The sequence below is a fragment of the Mandrillus leucophaeus genome, unplaced genomic scaffold (assembly GCF_000951045.1).
Source record: "Mandrillus leucophaeus isolate KB7577 unplaced genomic scaffold, Mleu.le_1.0 Scaffold27, whole genome shotgun sequence".
In the NCBI taxonomy this organism is placed as follows: domain Eukaryota; kingdom Metazoa; phylum Chordata; class Mammalia; order Primates; family Cercopithecidae; genus Mandrillus; species Mandrillus leucophaeus.
The window spans coordinates 1,985,367-2,005,653 of record NW_012102809.1 but is presented as its reverse complement, the minus strand read 5'-3'; the positions used below and the strand labels follow the sequence as shown (position 1 = coordinate 2,005,653).

Below are 20,287 nucleotides of genomic sequence, written 5' to 3'. Positions count from 1 at the left end.
TACGTTGACTCATTTTAGTCTCTCGATCATTAGGAAAGTTTGGGCAATATAGTAACCTGTACTTCTGGGCCTGACTGAGGAGGTAGTGTTTGGTTACCTGAGCCTACCTCGTGGGCCGTTGGTTACCAGCCGTGAGTCACTCATAGGGATTGGCTTCATCCCTGGATACCTTTAGCCTGAGTAAGAAACCACGTTCCATGCTGACAGCATGTTTCTTCCATTCTCTTACCACTCTTTCTTCTCTCAGTATTTAAGAATGGGATATTTACTCAGTCTGGGTCAAGTATTCTCTCTCCCCTGTAGATCTTCTTTTCTCTTTCTTTCCAGATTTGCCTAACTCCTGACTGAGCCTCTCTTCTACTTGCCATATGTAACTTTGCTCCTCCCTCTCTGACCATGGGGCTTTGCAACAGATTCCATCACTACCTTCTTCCCCCAGGAGCTCTTCTGTTGCTAAACTGTCTGTTCAAAATTTCATGAGATCCTAGTAAATACCACCAGAAAGCTGGTTTATTTTGTATTTCATTCTGAGTCACAAAGAATTTTTTTAAATCATCTCCCAGCTGAGGAATCAGAGGGGTTTGCCTATCATCATCATTATCATCATCGTCCTCACTGTGAAGAATGTATACTCATTAGCTCTTTGTGTTGCGTTTGACATAGAGATTTAATACTCCAAAGGTACTTTTAGAGACATTTCGGCTAACTTGTTTAACTTACAAATTTTTTATGTGTGTGTGGAAATGAAATTCACGTGTACTTCTATTTTTCTCTATTTTTTTATTTTAAAAATGTGTATTAAGCCATTAGATACTATTCTTTCATTGAAAGAGCTTGTAGGGAGCAGCCAGTTAACATCCACCTGTATGTATTCTCCCAGAATACCCTCAGAATTTATGACATAGGAATTTAAAGCTCATTCCATCTCAGTTTTTTCAGCAATAAGGAAACAGAAGCAGCATGAGATTGAGTTGTCCAAGGTCGTGAAGCCAACAAATGCTAACACTGAGACTAGAAATAATTGGAGGAGAAGTCATGTAAATATTGTACGTATTTGTGGAAATAACATATATACAAATTTTAGAGTTCAGCTTGAGCAAATAAACCCCTGTGACGCTGAGTGGGCACTTCAGCTTGGCAGTGAGTTAAGTGGACAAGTTGGAAACTAAATGTCTCAGTTGCTCTTATCTTTGTAAAAGACCATTAGTTTGCTTAAAGGCAATATTCCTTTAAGATGTTTGACAGAAATAATTACAATAAACATAGTTTTATAATATTAGAATATAAATATTATTTGAAATTAATAACTTCTCTTGCTTGTTATCAAGAAGTTGGTAATAGGAAGAATATAAAATACATTAAAAATCAGGCCGGGCATGGTGGCTCATGCTTGTAATTCCAGCACTGTGGGAGGCCAAGGCAGGAGGATAACTTGAGGCCAGGAGTTTTAGACCAGCCTGAGCAATATAGTGAAACCTCATCCCTACCACAAAATAAAAAATAAAACATTAAAAATCACGTGGCAGTGGGAAGCTATAAAGTACTTTAAATATACCCCTAATTAACAGTGTGAGACTACCACAAATGGATGGTGTACTAGCACTGTTTAGATATTGAGCCATTCCTAGATGATATAGGACATTCCTCTAAATATGGGCTTCATAAGAAATCACATACATCGGTCTAAACACAGTATTCACCTGACTGAAAGAATCTGACATTTTTAAGGTTCATGAACTTGTGGTTTTGCGTTTTCGTCTTGAGCATTTTTTTAGCTGCCAAGTATTTTGCTTTATGAAATATCTGACTGTATTTATCTTTATAAATTATCTTCAGAATTTTTAAAATGATAATTCATGTAAAAATTACTTAAGTCAAAATTTAAGTAAAATTTTGGATAATTTTCCTTTTGATATTTTTTCTAAAGATTGTCTTTATTTGTTGCTGTAAAGATAAGATTAATGCTCTAGAACAGTGGTTCTCAGCTAGGGGTGGGGAATGGGGAGAGAGTGACTTTTTCCCCCAGAGGACATGTGGCAATGTCTGGAGATATTTCCCTTGTCCCAGCTGAGGAGGGGGCTACTATTGGTGTCTGGTAGGTAGAGGCCAGGGATGCTGCTGAACATCCTACAGTGCACAGGATGGCTCTATAACAAATGATTATGCAATCGAGATGGTTGATAGTGGTGAGGATAAGAAACCCTGCCCTAGAATGTCATCCTTCAAAATGTTCCCACAGAATCTACGTGAATACCATCTGTAACAGATGAGATGAATGCCGTCTCATTTTTCGTTACACTTCACTTTTACTTTACAGTAAGTTCTTCATAGAACAACAGTAGGGTCTCATTTTTCTTTACATATCACTTTCACTTTGCAGTAAATTCTTCATAGAACTTTAGCAAACATTTACATGAACACCAAAGAAAAACATTTAGATTCAAGTAGCTCCAGGGCCTTAAGTATTATGGTCTACTGCAGGTCAGACCCAACTCAAGGAAAACCCAGAACTCTTCTAATCATGGGAGGCTGAACCCTCACCTCAGTGACCCACTGATTCACACGGCCAAGTCAAGTTGGGTCTGGGACCCTCCCAAGCCTCCAAAATCAGTGAACGTGTTTACTTTTTGTTATTAGTTATAAGAATAACAAATTATTCATTTGGGATTAAGTTGTAGAATCCATGTTCTGGCTTTGATATAAAACAACAGTTAGAACTGATTCGAGATTATCTTTCAATGCATAGGATTATAGTAATATTAGTGTGAAAGGTTCACTGCATATAAGAATTTTCCTTTAAAACTATTAGAATTCATAGATGTTCTAGTGCTTTAGGGAATAATATAATGCATGATAGAAATTAGGTAACTGAGACTTGTTTTCACTTAATCACAATAGGCAGAAAACACTTTCCCTCTGTATAAATAGTACATATAACATGTCTAAATAAAATAATCTTTAAAAAAATTACTGAATATTTTCCAGTCTGACTGGCAAATTCAAATCATGCACTGTAGAAGTATCAAACAGGCAAACCAATACCAAATACTTGATATTTTATGTGTATTTCTAGCTATAAAAGGTGCCTTGTGGCTTTTGTAGATGAGCATCGGAGACTTAATTTATTGCAAAAAATTTTAGCAGCCCATTGTGAAATCGGGATGAAGTAATCTCCTGTTGGAGTTCAGTAGAGCATTATAGGTTTTACACAATACCATTTGTCTGTCCATAAATGGTTAGACTATTGGCCACTATTCTTGGACCCACCAGGTTCTGGGTAGCCTTTCTGGTTGGGGCACAAAGTGACATCATCTGGTTTACCATTGCATTTGTAGACTATGATACTTCATAGATGACATGTACACTTGGCGATCACAAAGCTGTCTGGCCCATGTTATTCTTTGTGGAGAGAAGAGGTGTAATTGCTTAAACATAAAAGACTTTTGAAGCAATACTTGGTCTAATGTAGGTGCTGATTACCACCAAACAAAATGAAGTCCCTCCCATCTCCTGAGGTGAGACTTCTGGGATTGTTAAATTGAATTCAAGGGTTTGTTTTTCAGTGTTTTGTAATTTACGTGACGTTTATGTTTGAAACCAAACTGATAACTGTCTGATGACATGTAGCACAGTTCCCTGCAATATAGCCAGGCAGTATACACAGAGAATTTGGCCGTTCATCATCAGCTGTGTGCATTTGGGCAAGTCACTTACTCAGACCTCAGTTTCTGCACCTGTACATGGAGAGGTTAATAACGCCCACCCACCTGATGGAGCAAAGCGCGGCTCTGTCGTTTCGACTCACCGTGAAGGTGTCTGGGAAAGCCTGCAGGGAAAAGATTAATACAGTGCATAGTAGATTTTGAAGATTTATTTCATTTTTCCTTTCTCTTTTCTTCCCTTTTCCTGTATTTTCAATGCGGAAAGCTAGAGACTTAGTTGTTTTACTCCTTGCCTTCCAAAGTGAAAGACCCTGTTGGAGGCAGCCCTGTGAGTGGATTGCTGTGGCTACTGGTATAAGAGGACAGTGAGAAATGTGAACGCTGCAGTGCCCGCCAACTGAAGATGGTGTTGAACCGAAAGCCAAGAATCTTTCAGTGATGTTGACAGATAAAATACACTAGTTCACTGAGACACCCATGAATTGCAAAAAGATAAAATGTAAATAGTATTGAAGAATTGCTGGAATCACAGGAAAAGCCATTCAAAATGAGAGTTTGCCAGGTAAACCATTTAACGTTTGAATTAGGAAAGTCAAGAAAAGACGGTGATGAATGGAAGACTTATGGATAAATATCAAGGACATGTGAAAGATTCTTGAGAAAATTAGTGAAACTCTCTCTATATATTTTTTAATAGAGCCACAGCCTCACTGTGTTGCACAGCGCTCAGGCTGGAGTACAGCAGTGGTCATAGTTCACTGCAGGCTCGGACTCCTGGGCTCAAGAGATCCTCCTGCCATTGCCTCCTGAGCAGCTGGGTCGACAGGTGTACACTACCACACCAGGCTAATTTTTTGAAGTATTTTTTTAAGTGATACATATATATTTTTTTAATGGTGCTGTAAAAGTCTTATGTGAAATGTATATGGTTGTGTCAAAAAATTACAGAAAGTAAACCTTACTTTGTGACTAGACTAACAAAAATTACATAGATGCGGTTGTAATTTAAATTTTGTTAATTATAAGTGGAAATTTTTTTCAAAATAACATTCTTAAGTTTTCAAAATTTAATTTGAGTCAAAACTTTCTTTTCCACTATTTGTTGTGGAATATTATTCCCCTTTTTAAGTGGTTCATGTAAGGATATAGAAGTGTTCAACTACTTGGACTCAGTCCAGGTTCCACTACATACTAGATGAACAACTCTGGCAAGTTTCTCAATCTCTCTGAGTCTCAGTTTTCTCATCTGTAAAGTGGGGTAATCATAGTGTTCACTTAAGGTTGTTACGAGCATTAAAGGAAATCGTGTAAGTGAAGTTATTAGCCCATTATTATTATTACCATCACTGCTGCTAATGTCCCACCTAGAGAAGTAAGTTCAGTTTGTGCCACCTCACAACTTAAAATGTATTATTAATAAACAGGAAGAATAAAGGGGAAAATGCATAAAGGAATATATGACTTTGTTTTCTCTGAACGAGTTAAAAAAGTTAAGGTTTCACAGCTTAGTAAGTGATAATTAAAGTAGGTAAGACCTGGTAAAGTAACTTATGGGATATTGAATATTAAGTGCTAGAAGAATAATGGTCTGTGCTTCTGTTGTTTATGGGCTAATTCCCAAGTATTGTTATTAGATGTTTCTGGTGTGGACAAACTCTAATGATTCCTAGAGTAAAAAAATCCCAGATTAAGCCAGATTTTATTTTTCAGAAGGCTTGCTTCTGCCTTCTTCTTTCTATTTCTGTTGGTAAGTTTAAGATTTCTGAAAAGCTGCTAAAGCAGGATGTACATGAGGATAACCAGCCCATGAGGGTATGCAAGTAAGGAAGTGAACATCAGTGCGGTCACAGAGAAACCCTCCTGGCAGTGAGAGGGTGGGTTTTCAGTACAGTTGTATCAGAGGAATAGGGGAAGCCCTAGTGCCCACAGGATGTAAAGAAGGCTTGAGAAGTACCCAGGAAACAGCTCAACCCTGGCTCCAGTGCCTCCTATGATCCTAACAGTTTAATTTGTACATAAAGAATAAACCTTGTTTTAAGGAGGAAGAAGGTGTTTCTCAGAGGAACACTGATTAATTTTTTTTGAGGAAGACAAAATGTAGGTTGGTGAGAACCTTAGTACTAACATATCCCCATTCTGGCTGGCAAACGACTGTGTGGTCCCAATTTCACGGAGAACATTTAGTTGAGAGTGCTGGACATTGAAGAATGTTTCGTAAATCTGCAAACACAGGGAAATACTTCCCTATAGGAAGCAAATATTAAGACAGGGAACTGAACACATAAGAAAACAAGATAATCTACTCTTCCACTGCCAGCACTAAAATGAGCTAACATACCGTATGCGAAAAGTGATCTATATACTTTTTTCCAAAAAATGTGCAGAACTCGCTAGACACCATTGAATTTGGCTATATTAATTAAGATTGATGGTTATTAAAATGAAATCGCTGTTCTGAGCCAGATTTGGGGGATGGGGATTGCAATAGTTGAGTGCTCCTTGTGAAACATGCCTAGTGAGCTTGGTGGCACTCCTGCCCAAAGGAGAACTGCCAGCACGTGCCCACTAGTGACTCTTGTGTCCATTCACTTTGAACCTTGGTGCAGGGGCTGTGCCTGACACACGCTCCTCCTTTTCTGCAGCCGAGGGCTGAGCGTGCCGTGTGGTCCCTCCCGGAAAGCCTCCGATTTCCGCCTGATGTTCTCAGCATGTGCCCCTTTCTTTGGCTGGATTCTAAGTGCATCTGATACTGGAATTTTTAAACACAAATGCTTCTTGAGAAGTGTAGAGTGCTCTTGAACTAATATCTTAGAATTTTTAAAAGTTTCAACCTACAGGACTGTTAGTGATGCTAGTAATGATAATGATAGCAGAGCAGCTAACATTTATTTAGCTCTGACCATGTGCCAGACACTCTGTCACTCATCTCTTTTAATCCCCATAATAAAACTATGAAGTAGTTGTAGTTATATCCATTTTACAGGTAAGGAGACAGGAGTTTAGAGAAGTTAAATTACCTTCCCATAGTACTGAAGGATACAGGATTTGTACCCAGGCGGTTTCACCCTAGAACTGTGTGACTATCCGTTACCTTATGCTGCCCCTATGGTGGCCTGCCCCTTCCGTCACATTTCATTGCCCCAGTGAGCTTTTTTCCAGTTACATCAGCTGCCTTTCTTGACCCTTTAGTTTTTCCTCGAGACTGTTCTTCTTGTTTGACTTTTTGTTGCCTCTTTCCTTCCCTTAGTTTTCATTTTAGGTTTGCTGAATTCTAAATTTAATTAGTAAGAAAAGGAAGTGATGAAGTAAAGTATAGAAGCAAGTCTTTCACCTGAAATTTTGCCACATAGGTGACATAGAAACTGGGACTAAGCTGTTAAGCTGTCTTGTAACTCAGTCTATTAACTTTAAAAAAACCTGTTTCATGGTATTTAGTTTCTAGACACTATCCTGGGAGTACCATGTCAGTGATACTGCTGAATGACAGATACCTTTGGTTTTAGAATTATTTATAGTTTACATGTTTTACCTGGTTGTTAAATCCGCTTTTCTGTGATTCTCTTCACGATATTTGTTCTTGACTGATTTGAAGAATGTTGGAGATTTTTGTTGGTGGTGTTTGTTGTTTAAAAAACAGGGATCACGATGTTTCCCAAGCTGAAATCTAACTCGTAGGCTTAAGCAATCCTCCTGCCTCAGCCTCCCTAGTGGCTGGATCTACAGGTGTAGGCCATGGCCCCAGGCTTGAAGAACATTGGGTTCACAGACATTGCCGTCATGCAAATCAGTTAAGGGCCTCTGTAGCTGTATGTGCATACTCTAAAGTTCAAGCCAACCTGACTATAACCAACCACAAGAAAAAAAAAAGTGTGAAATACTTTATCTCCTTGCATATTATAGTCTGTTGTCAGCATGCGTTAAAAACATCTCATTTAGTACTGACCAAATGCTTTCTGTGCTCATTACCTAATTTCCAGAAAGTGTAGCTTCGGCCGCGCCCCTGTTGCCACACAGGCTCAGTCTCTGCTGCTGCTCTGGTGAGCTTGAGAGGTACGCTACTGCCTCCTGCATGCCCGTTCATCTCATTAGGCTTGTAGCTGAGAACCCCACAGATAAAAAGAACCTCAAAAAGTTATAGATGTGATTCAAGCAGAGAGGCTAAGTCACTAGTAAGAAAGCCGTAATTTCTCTTCCTTGCATTTTTCGTTCCTTAATATGACTTTATATTGTATATCAATAACTAAGGCAGTGTTTTCTGACTGGCACACAGTTCTTAGAAGTCATCCTTTATTTCTAATTATGCTCTAATTATCCTTTATTTCTAATATTCTTGGAGTCTGAACCTTCTTGAAAAACTGCTTGAAGTCCAAATCAATAATTAGCAATAGTTATTACAGAGGAGGCAATGTTACTTATTTTCCTTGGGTGAATAAATATCTTTTGTGTGTATTTGTTTTCAGGGTATTGCAGATATTTACTTTTCTGTGACAGAAGAGAGAGTAACAGAAACTGTCACGAGAGCCGAGTAAGGTTCTTGTGGAAGGAGACATGATTGCATCATTTTATGGACATTTATCTTGCCCCAATTTTCTATCAGATGAAGAATTTGAACCAAAGGTCTTTTGAAGATTTCGTTACTTTGCAGTCTTTATGCTGGGTGGCTGTAGGCCAATACTATTTTTGTAAAGTTACTTTGAACATGAAATTTATAGGAAGTGGCTCTGCTTTACTACTTAAATATCACTACACTTCTGAGTCGAGATGGAAGCTAAAGAGGAATTGTAATCCAAGGCGTTTCAGTATGGGTGTCGTCAAACAGAAGTGTGAACATTGTCCTTCTGTGAAATAGCTCTATCAATTCTGAAGTAAAGCCCAAACATGATGTGGAATGATGTGGGATAAGTCATTTTTAAAGCGAATAAGTCGTTTCTACAAAAAGGAGTTGATTTCAGAAGATGATTTACGTGTCTCTATATTGTTCCAAGTGTTTTTCATGCTTATATATACTGAATATATTGAATTTGATGCTCTCTCTTTCACAACAAAGTTTTTATCCTTCTCACATCCCTTTGCCACACCTCTGATTATACAGGTAAAAGTGTATACAGAGGTCCCTACAAATATGAAGGCAGAGAAGAAACCCTAATATATGTCAGAAGAGAGACAAGCTGCCTAGTGTGACCAGATAATTTCTTTGTTCTGAACTGGCATCTGTGGTATTTACCTTTATTCTTATTAGTTTGCAAGTCCTTGAAAAACAGACATATCAGTGGAAGCATTTAATCATTCCTGAGACTCTGGAATTATGGCAGAAGCAATTAGATAATCAGGCTCCTTATGTCCTAAGTTTGTAAATGTAAAGATGCCTTCCTGTTTAAACTGTGGAATGACCCTGCTCCCTCCCTCTCCCTGCAGAAAATATTGACTGAACACCTGTCATGTGTTATGTGCTGTGTTAGACACTGGTGAGACACTGGAGAGACAGTATAGAATGCTCATCTTTAAGAAGCTCACAGCTGAGTGAGTAAACTAAAGATTGCAGTTGCTGTCATGAGAGCAGGTAGCCTGTGCAAGGGTGATGGAGGAGCACGGAAGAGTGACAGCCCCCACCGGGGGAGGCGTCAGGTATCCCTTCCACTGAGATGACACTTGGAGTGCCAGGCAGTTGGGAAGCAGCTGTGGATGCAGATATTTCTCACAAAGAGAAGGGGCTGTCCAGAGAAGGAGAAGACACCTGTGTGTGTTGTGGGGGGGGGTGGGGGGGTTCTGCACACAGTAGGATGTCACTGGAGAGAGCTGTGAGGGGGACAGGGTAGTAGGAGATGCTGGAGATGGGGCCAGTGACAGGACACAAAGGAGCTTCTGGCCCATAGGCAATTTATAGCCATTACTCTTGAATAAATCAATGCAGTCAGGATGGCAGGGTTAGGCTACTCCCATTAGAACCATGTGAAGTAGGAAAGAGCACCAAAGCATGCTTCAGGGAATCTGCATTGAGCCCCACCTCATTTGTGGCCTACTAGAGGCTGGGTTGGGGAGTTATTTAGGACTGCTGAAGAAACAGACTCAGTAGGACTTGATGAGCAGTTGACCAATGGAAGAATGAGAAAGGAATCAAAGAGGACTCCCAGGCTGCTGGGTGCAGGGTGAGACCATTCACCATGCAGGGCCATCCAGAAAGTCGTGTTAGCTCGGGGTAAAAGGAGAAGCGAACTAGAGCTAATGGTAATGTCTCCTGAGGTGAACAGGAGGAAGATCCGACCAGGAAGTTGCAGGTCATCATGACCAGGCAGCACGAGCTTAGCTCTCGCTGGAGAACACAGTCAGCGCAGGTGTGCAAAAGTTCTCCCGCAGACTCAGGCCACAGTGCAGGAGCAGAGACAGTGGGAGAGGTGAGGGAGGTGGGGTGAATCGTGTAGTCAGAATGGGGTGTGTGCTTAAGATTTGAGCAGGAATAAAAGTCCTCAGAACATCTGAACTCTGCCTTCCTGCGTTTGTGTTCTCCCCACCTATTCTCCTGTGCCCTGGAGGAGCTGTCTGGAGCTCCTATCTGCTACCACCTCCTTGAAGACTTGGCATCAGCAATTCTCACCTCTCTCCTGGATCAGTTTCTCCATCATCACTAGGATCTTTCCCTCAGCATGCAAAGATGCTGCTTTCATGCCCATCTTGAAATGCAGTCCTCCCAGTCTCACCCCCTTGTCTCCCTGACAGCAGAAGTTTTCAGAAGTTGTCTGTGCTCCTTGCCTCCGAAATCTCACCGCCTTTCTCTCTTGAGCCCTCTCCTTCCTTGGACTTTTGTCCACCTCTTTTGGAAGCTCTCCCGTCAAGGTCACTTCTCTGTCTTTGTCCTTCTGACCTGCAGTCATGGTGATCACTCCCTCCTGGATACAGGCTTTCCAGACTATTAGGATACTCCTATGCCCTTGCTTTCCCTCACTGCTTCCTCCTCATCTGACCTGTAAACATTATAGCATCAGTGTATTTGGTTCTCTGACCATTTGTGTTTTGTTGCTAACATTCCTTTCTTGGTGGTCTCAGCTGGCCTCAGGACTTGAAGTATCATCCATACATAAATAGTTCCCAAATGTGTACCCTCAGCCTGGACTCTTCTTGGAAGGCCAGGCTCATAGAGTCATGCCAGTGTTAAATGAAGACTCACCCTTGTCTCATCCTGATTTAAATACTTCATGTTTATTAGTTCCCCAATAGTTTTGTTAGTGTATCGAATGAATAGAGATACTTGAAAGCTATATATTTGTTTTGATTTTGGGGATTTTGTCTTTGCGGGGTTGTTTTATTTGACTAAGGCCATGGTTCTCAACCAGGGCAGTTTTGTTCCCCCAGGGGGAGTTGGCAACATCTGTGGACGTAACTGAGGGGTGCTCCTGGCATCTACTGGGTAAAAGCCAGTGACGCTGCTAAACACTGCAAAGCACAGCACAAACCGCAATGAAAAGGACTTATTCAGCCTTACATGTCAATAGTACCAAACTTGAGAAAACCTGAAACGAAGACTTACAAATTTGAATTATCTCACTGTCAGTGGAAAATGCATTGAACATTTGATACAAATAGCAAAGTAGTTTGATCATTTCTCTTTAAACACATATTTTAAATAGTTGCCAAAAGGTGGTAGCTATCTCAGACAAATGCACATTGTGAATTGTCCCCTTTTAAGCCTGAGATTCCTTTACATGTGCCTATTGGATTTTGAGTACCTGCAGTTAAATAGTGTTGCTCTTGGCAGGACTTAGTGAGCAAATGAGGTATGATCTCTCTGATCTCAGTCGTCTGCTCAGTCAGCCATGACCTTCTCAGTGTCTCTTCTTTCTACACCCTGTCTCCACTGAGCCATGGCCCAGGCAGTTCACAGTGGGGTGGCCAGAGATTACCACAGGGGAAAAATGCAGGGCCCCAGGGCGGAGGTTCATGTGGGGTTCAGGATAAATTGGAATGATTTCTGTTTTCCAATGAATATTGTCCAAACTGTCATTGTACTTCAACTCCAAAAAAATCTTTCAATCAAAAGCTTTTGGATGAAGTACTGAGCAATGGGATAGAATTTTTATTAGACAAATTGTGGTTACTTCAAGTTCCATTTGGATGTGGACAGATAATTTTTACACATGTATATATGTATGCATCATGCACATACACAATCATGTGTACCTGTATACACACAAACAATAAAAATTGCCACAGGGCCATAGGAAATATACATTTGAAAAAGAAGTAATTTTGTGTAGTGTGATAAGTAGAATTGTCCCTAGTAGGACTTAGTGAACCTCCCATAGGGTTTCTTCCTTACGTCTACTGCTTCATCAGAGGATGTCCAAGGTTGCATTTTGTTTTTAAAAATAAATCTCTATTGAAGTAATACATTGTGGAAAAGATTATGATCTAATATCTGATCAAATTCTTTAATAAATTGGCTGCTATTCATGTCTTAAAGGCAATTCCATTGTTTTCAGTTTAATGCTGGCAATTTGAAGTGTGTTTTCCAAATTTTGTCAGTTTTTTGTTTTTCCTTTAATGTTTGTTATGGAAGCTTAGAGATGTTATGTTGGTATGCTTTATAATATAATAGAAACTTTAAATTAACACGGACTGTGTGTGTGTGTTTTGTGTGTGGGTGTGTATCTCTCCTTGGTTCTTTAGTAGATCTTTAATCAGCCTCTTTAATCAGTAGATCACAGTCAAGGGGAAGAACAGAATTTTGTTAACCTGTGCATTCTGGAAGGGGATGAGCATCCCAGGTGTTAGTATCTCCTGGTCCCAAAGAGAAACAAACAAACCGTGACGGTCTCAGGAGGAAGCCATCATTTGCGTTGATGTCCTCTGGTCTCCAGCAAATTAAGGTTACTAAACATGAACTCTCACTAAATGCACATGGAAACAAACCACCATCAGTCAAAGTCAGCAGAAATAACAAATAATAAATAAGTCCCCCAAGAACTTCAAATACTGGAATTATCTAATTCAGAATATAAAATTACAAAAACGTGTGTAAATAAAAATGTCAAATCAGAAAAAATAAGCAAGCAAGAACAGAATGTAAAAATGCCCAGGTAGGTTTAAAAAAGAACCAAAGAGAACTTTGGATGTGCCAAAAAATAAAAATAAAAAAAGAAAGAAAGTGTTAAGTGGCCGATTTAGGATTAGATTATATTGCTGAAGGACAATTAGTTGGCTGTGCAGAAATTAACCCAGACTATTACAGATAAAAACAAAGAGATAAAAATTACAAAAAGGAAATTAAGAGAATAGAAAGTAAAAGGTGAAGTCTAATATTCTTTCCCAGAAGAAAATAGAGTGAAAAGAGGCAATATCTAAAGAGATAGTTGCTGAGAAATTTCTAGACTTAATAAAAGAGTCACAGATGCAGGAAGCACCATGGACCCCAAGCAGAAAGCCGTGTAGACACATTGGAGTGAAACCCCAGGATACCGAACAAAACAGGAAAATCTTCACATTAACAAGAGAAAAAAGACATGACATTACCTACAAAGTAATGACAATTAGACCGGAAGCACACTTCTCGCTAGCAGAAATTGCAAACCAGAAGACAGTAGGAAAATACTGTCAGCATGGAAGAGAAGATAATTTTCAACCTTGAACTGTGCACTTAGCAAAACTTCTTTCAAATACGAACAGGTTAATTTTTCCCCATTAAGGGAACTTCTAAAGAATGCATTTTAAGAAAGAATTTATGCTCCAAGAAAGATGCAAGAAAGAGTGAGTTAATATTGAAAGCCAAAATCATTCAAGAAATGTTTATTATTGCTTCCTATGTAGGCCCACATGCCTGGCTGTTTATTTTGATTTTTTTCTTAATCTCAGACTTTCAAAATCAGAGAATTAAGAGATGTAGTCGTCTATTAGTAAAAGAACTAAGAAATCTGAACTTTCCATTGAGACTTAATTATAGATACCATTAACATTGTAATGTAATCGTTATAATAATGGCTAACAGTTACTACTTGCTGATAACCATAAAACCTGGATTTTCTCTTTTAAACATCAAAGCTTTTAGGTACTATTACTATCCTTATTTTACAAACAGGGACATAGTGATTTTCTTACATTTCTATGAGAAGTGCCATTTAATCTACATTAGTGTACCCGGTGATTTGGCATGGCAGATATTAATATGCAAGTGGTACAGAGGAGACTATGACTTCAGAGTCGTTAAGTGGTTTGTGTTAAGATATCACAGCTGGTTACTAACAGAGCTGGCTCTCCCTCCATTCGTTGAGCTAACTTTTCTTAGTCCTCTTTCTACCTAGAATCTTATAGTTTAAGGCTTTTATAAATCAAGTATGTATTTAAATTAATTATAGGAGTTCCATTAACCACATGTGCTATGATTCACACACACTTAGGTCATCTCATCGCAGGAGGGATTCCTCCTGCATTGCACTGTGGCTTAGCGAAACAGCACAAGGCTAGAAAGCCAGTGAGACAGGCCTGGGTCAGGCTCGACTACTTGTGCGGACTCAGGAAAGGTGTGCAGTCTCTGTGCACTTCTTTTTCTTCATCTGTCACTTAGATAGTCTCAGCCCTCATGTTCTATGCTTTTATATAGTTTTTTCCTTAAAAGAGCAGTCTTCCGTAACATGGACTAAAAATGAGGAGAGCAAATTAAAAAAAAAAAAATCATTTTAAGCCTTTCTTGAGAATTAAGTAGCGAAACAGATGGTTACAAAAATGTTTAAAATTAATCAAAAACTTTTTCTTAGAATCAAGAAAACAATTCTATTTATAATAAAAAAGAATAAAGTGTTTAGGAACGAATTTAGCCAAAGTGTAAACATTATTCCCTGAAAACTATTACACATTGTTGAAAGAAATATTAAAGACCAAAATAAAGGGGAACAACATCCTATAGTCGTGGATTGGAAGGCACAATAATGTTCATGGGAATAGTCCCCATTTTGATCTACAGATTCAACATGATCCCTTTCAGATTCCCTGTTGGTGTTTTTGCAAAAATCAACAGGCTGATCCTAAAATTCATATGGAAATTCAAGGGACAGAGAGTAGCTAAAATAACCTTAAAAAAAAACAAAGTTGGAGAACTCATACTTCCTAATTTGTAAACTTGCCACAGAGCTACAGTAACCAGGACTGTGTGGTACTGGCATAAGGACAGACATAGAGTACAGCAATGAAATCGAATTGAAAGTCAGAAATTATCTCCCACATTTTTGATTAATTGATTTTTGAGGAAAGTGCTAAGACAATTGAATGAGAAAAATAACCTTTCTAACAAATAATACTGAGACAGCTGGATGTCAACATGCAAATGAATGAAGTTAGACCCTTTCATCACACCAAAGATAAAAATTTACTAAAAATTGATCAAAAATTCAAATGTAAGAAGAAAAACTTTAAAACTCATAAAAATGTATAGGAATAAATCTCCATAACCTTAGATTAGTGAAGCCTTCTCGAATATGACACCACAAGCACCTGCTACACAAGCGAATCTAGACAAATTGGACTTCATCAAAATTAAAAGATAAAAAAGCTTTTGTGCTTCAGAGAGCACAGTCAAGAAAGTGAAAAGTCAGCCTACAGAATGAGAAAATATTTACAAATTATATATCTGATAAGGGACTTGGATCCAGAATGTATAAAGAATTCTTACAACTCTATAATAAAAAGATGAGTAATCCGATTTGAAAATGGGCAAAGGATTTGAATAGACATGTCTCCAAAAAAGATATACAAGTGGCCAGTAGGCATATGAAAAGGTAATTGCTTCATATCATTAGTTATCGGAGAAGTACACATCGAAACCACAGTAAGGTACCACTCAGTGCCCACTAGAATGACCACAGTCTAGCAGACCATAACAAGTACTGGGGAGAATGGGAAGAAATCAGAGCCCTGTTTCCCTGCTGGTGGGAATGTAAAGTGGTGCAGCCACATTGGAAAAGTCTACATTTCCTCAATTGGTAAAACAGTTCTCATCTGACCCAGCAATTCCACCGCTAAGTATATAACTAAAAGAAATTAAAACATATGTTTGTGAAAAGACATGAACATTGCATTATTCACAAAAGGCAAAGGATGGAGGCACCACAGATATTCATCTCATGGACGGTTAAATAAAATTTGGTATACTTATATAATAGAATATTAATTTGGCCGTAAAAAATGAACGACGTACTGATTCAAACCACAATATGGGTGAACTTTGAAAATGTTATGCTAAGTAAAAGAAACCAGGCACAAAGACCAGACATTAATATAATTCCATTTATACGAAAGTGCCCAGAATAGGCAAATCTGGAGATACAAGGTAGATTATCTGTTTGCCAGGGCTAGGGTACTAGGAGAAAACTGCTAAATGATACAGGGTTTCTTTCTGGGATGATGAAAGTGTTCTAAAATTGATTGTGGTGATGGTTGTACATTTCTATGAATGTAACAAAAGCCATTGAAGCATATGCTTTAAATGAATGAGTTGTATGCTATGTGAATTGTATCTCAAAATAGCTGTTCTAAATAATCGTTAAAATTACATTTTGACCAGGTGTGGTGACTCATGCCTGTAATCCCAGCACTTTGGGAGGTTGAGACAGGGAGATCACGAGGTCAGGAGTTCAAGACCAGCCTGGCCAAGATGGTGAAGCCCCACCTCTACTGAAAAAGAAAACACAAAAGTAGCTAGGTATAGTGGCAGGTGCCTGTAATCCCATCTATTCGGGAGGCTGAGACAGAGAATTGCTTGAACCTGGGAGGCGGAGGGTGCAGTGAGCCGAGATCGCGCCACTGCACTCCAGCCTGGGCGACAGAGAGAGTCTCTGTCTCAAAAAAACAAAGCCAAAAATTACATTTTAAGAACTAGAAATTATAGTTAATTTTGACTGGTTATCCAAGATAACTTTGGGAACCAGATAAGAAAAGATCCACCTTTCTAGCATGACATTAAAGTTCTGGTAATATAAGAACTTTGTAGTCACATAGCTCTTGATTTGAATCCTGTTTTAGAATAGTTGATTTATATAGCTTCCCTGAATCTCAGCTTCATGTGGGTACTAATAGTTCTTAGCCCGTGGGTTGCTTGGAAAATTAAATGAGTGACCCCATCTAAAGAGCTTAGCACAGTGCTGTCAGTGATAGCCCTCAGGAGGGGCCATAACCAGCATAAGGTTGTGGTAAGAGTTGGAGGAGAAAGACCTTTCCTCATCTTTGCGAGTGGTGTTCCTCCTGCCTGGAGTACCACCCTGTCTCACGGCTTGATTAATCCCTTTATGACCTCCCTGGTAGACTCCATTCAAGCTCCATTTCTGGGGGGTATTTCTCACATGCTGCGCCTGGCAGCCATGCTACAACCCCAAAGCCTTTCTCCCCTTGCAGACCTGTCATTTTACTAGGTTCAGCACTGGTTTGTTGGCCCATCTGACCCTCTCTGTGATACCTGAGAGCAGGAGCTGCGGCTTCACTCCCAGATCCCCAGTGCTTAGCTCAGTGCTCAGTGATTGGTGGGTGCATAGTGAACAATGGCTGAGAGAATCAATAAATTGTATGAATAGGGTCAAATGCTTCCACTGGACTCCCAAACATTAGTTTACTGGTAAATAGGTTAATCTGAAATGTTTTATGTTGAAAAATTTATTTAATGATTTGACATCATTGGTTTCTTAGTATACTTTGAGAAAATAGTATAGTCCTGACATTGAAATAACTATAAACATCAAAAAACCTAAATTTAATTATAAATTTACATTTAAATTTCACTGTTACAAGTCAATAGAAAAATTTTTTAAATTAATAATTAGCCACTAATTACTTACTGACTGATAAGTAGGTTTTCATTTCAAAAGGCACTTTTTTGAAGGACCTCTTTGTGCTCTATAAACCTCTGTGGAAAGTTGAAACTTTGTATTTTTTAACATGCCATCTGAATTGACAAGGGAAATTGAAAATCTGGATTTCCACGGTAGTCCCATTGTATTTCTTAAGGATAATAATGTTGCTGTAAATGTACGTATCAAGTTTGTGGAGTAAGTGAATCTGGTGTATGTTTGAACTTGCGCTAAGCCATATTCTTGCCAAAATTTGGAAAACCTATTTAGAAATATTGCCCTTATCCGTGTGCCTGTTCTCCAGAAGCCATACACTTTGATCGTAATATTTGCCTCCCTGCTTCATCTGCAAAAGAACATAAAGTCATTGGTATGTGATAAATTATGATATTCATGTATCTAAACTGTATGAATCCATTATTAACTGCTAATATGTGTATTATTACCTTGAGAATTTGATATTAAATGGTGTTTTCTCATAACCTTACCTTGATACAAGGCAAAACTGTCTCAGAAGTGCCTTTTAACTTTGTGATCTTTTAAAAGCAGGTAGAGTTTTCATTAAAGACCAGAGAACATTAAAACAATTTCAGTACTTTCATCAATATATGGTCCCTTTCATCCAATCATTTCAAAATATTACACAAAATGTAGGAGCCCTTTCTGTAGATAACACTGAAATGAAGTTGCAAAGTGGCATTGCCTTAAGTATAGTACAGAGAAACTTTTGCCCGGGGGCCATATCATATCATTTGGATGGCTGTGCAGGTTTCTGAGTAAGAGCCATCACCACTTATTTTGTTAAGAGAAAGGCAGCCCAAATAAATTCCTTTCTTGTTTCCTTTAACTAGTTACCCTGTGAACTAAGCTATGTTTCTTTCTCTCCCCATGAGTCCCAAAGTAGCTTTATTAATAGGAATATATGATGTTTGTGTTCTTAAAAAAAATCAGGGTGGTCTTAGATGTCTGTCGTCCATTCTGGCATTTCCCTTTATACAACCCTTTTGAATTTTCTGTTAAAAAAACTGGCATTCCAACAGCTTTTCTTTGGCCTAATGCCTGGGCTGCATATTGAAGCAGCAAATTAGGAATGTTAAGATGTCCCTGAAAGAAAAACATTTGTTATGAAAGTAGAGCTGATGTGACACATAGAATTAGGGCTTCTTAACTTGTCTAAATGACAGTTAATGATCTTTTTTCTTTTTCTTTTCTTTTATTATTTTAACAGGGTGGCTGGGAGTGCAGAATGAAAGAAATGCCCAGAGGCCGAAATTGGGTTTGGTTCACCAAACTGTTAAATGTGTCAAATGCACTTGACTGATAATACATCTTTTGCCTCTTTTTAGGAGCTAATTTCGTTACTCGAAAAATTAGCCGGTCAGTAGCTAAGATTTACCTTGGACAACTGGAATGTTTCAGTTTGGGAAATCTGGATGCCAAACGAGATTGGGGCCATGCCAAGGACTATGTGGAGGTAGGAACTGACACATTACATTCTTGAAAATACCCGTATCCATTGATATTCTAAATGCCAAGCGTACAGTGAAAAAGTGTGACCTAGAGATGGGGGCATACAAACCTTTGCCGATGCAGATATGTTTACACTCATGCTACTTTCAATTCTGGGATCGGTAGTTCAGAAGTACAGGTAGCTTACACTGATTGGTACTTGAATGAGGAAAGCTTTCACAAATATTCTTTTAATTATTTGTGCTGGATGTTGGATGGATAGATAGATGGAAAAAATGTTTGAATGGTGCTCCTCTTTATTTTGGGGGTATAAAAGTACTAGTTTTCAGATCGTCTAGAAATGCTACCTCATTTCAATGTATATAATCCAAGATTCTCGGACTTACATTATTCTACTGAATCCCGCCCCGAGTAATATTCTTATGGAACTCCTTGCTTTCTGCTGCTGAAGAGTCTGGTTATTAACATCACACACTTCTTAACATGTCAGATTGCGTGTCGTGGAACTTTACCTATTAACGAGAGAGAAAGATGTTAATAATGATTCTCTTGTAAAATAATGGATATTGTTAAAGGGAAATTCAGATTTTCATTCTTGGGATTCCTAGACATGCTGTTTTGGGTTTGCATATATTACATATACAAGTAGTATGATTTTTCTTTTATAAACAAGTGGTTACATTTTACTTTGTCCTGACCTCCCTGCTTTTGAATATCCGTGTTGGTTCTGCGACCAGACATGAGCAAGCATGGTAGAGACATTATCCTTTCCCTGGAGGTGCCTGTCCTTATTCAAGTGCTCACAGATTTCCTGTGCTCATGAGGCTATTTCCATCCTGAGTGGTCCCTCTCTGGGAAACCGGACCCAGCTTTCTTGTTCATTTATGCAATTCAGAAAGAAACTGTAATGCCTACAAAAGAAAGCAAACAATTAGTTTGTTTGCTAGTGCAGAGATTAGGCTCACCTGCGATCTTCTTTTTGTTTATAACAATAAAAAATGTGTGTGTGTTTGAACACCTAATAGTGATTTCTGTTACACACAAAATAATTAGCTTTGACTTTAAATTTTGAACATTGCAACATTAAGATCATTTATTTATTTATTTATTTATTTATTTTTGAGACGGAGTCTCACTCTGTTGCTCAGGCTAGAGTGCAGTGGCATGATTTCGGCCTACTTCAACCTCTGCCTCCCAGGTTCGAGCGATTCTCCTGCCTCAGCCTCCCAAGTAGCTGGGATTACAGGCATGTGCCATCACACCTGGCTAAGTTTTGATTTTTTAGCAGAGATGGGGTTTCACCATTTTGGCCAGGTGGGTCTCAAACTCCTGACC

At 38.8% G+C, this 20,287-nt stretch overlaps 1 protein-coding gene across 1 annotated transcript in view; it reads left to right on the top strand.

The window, feature by feature from the left end:
* The window catches only part of GMDS (GDP-mannose 4,6-dehydratase), a 544,120-nt gene that overhangs the window by 169,987 nt on the left and 353,846 nt on the right, over positions 1–20,287 (top strand). The window contains exon 6 of the mRNA XM_011984604.1: positions 18,829–18,956. Within this exon, the coding sequence (XP_011839994.1) occupies positions 18,829–18,956 (128 nt within the window). The remainder of the gene's footprint in view (positions 1–18,828; positions 18,957–20,287) is intronic.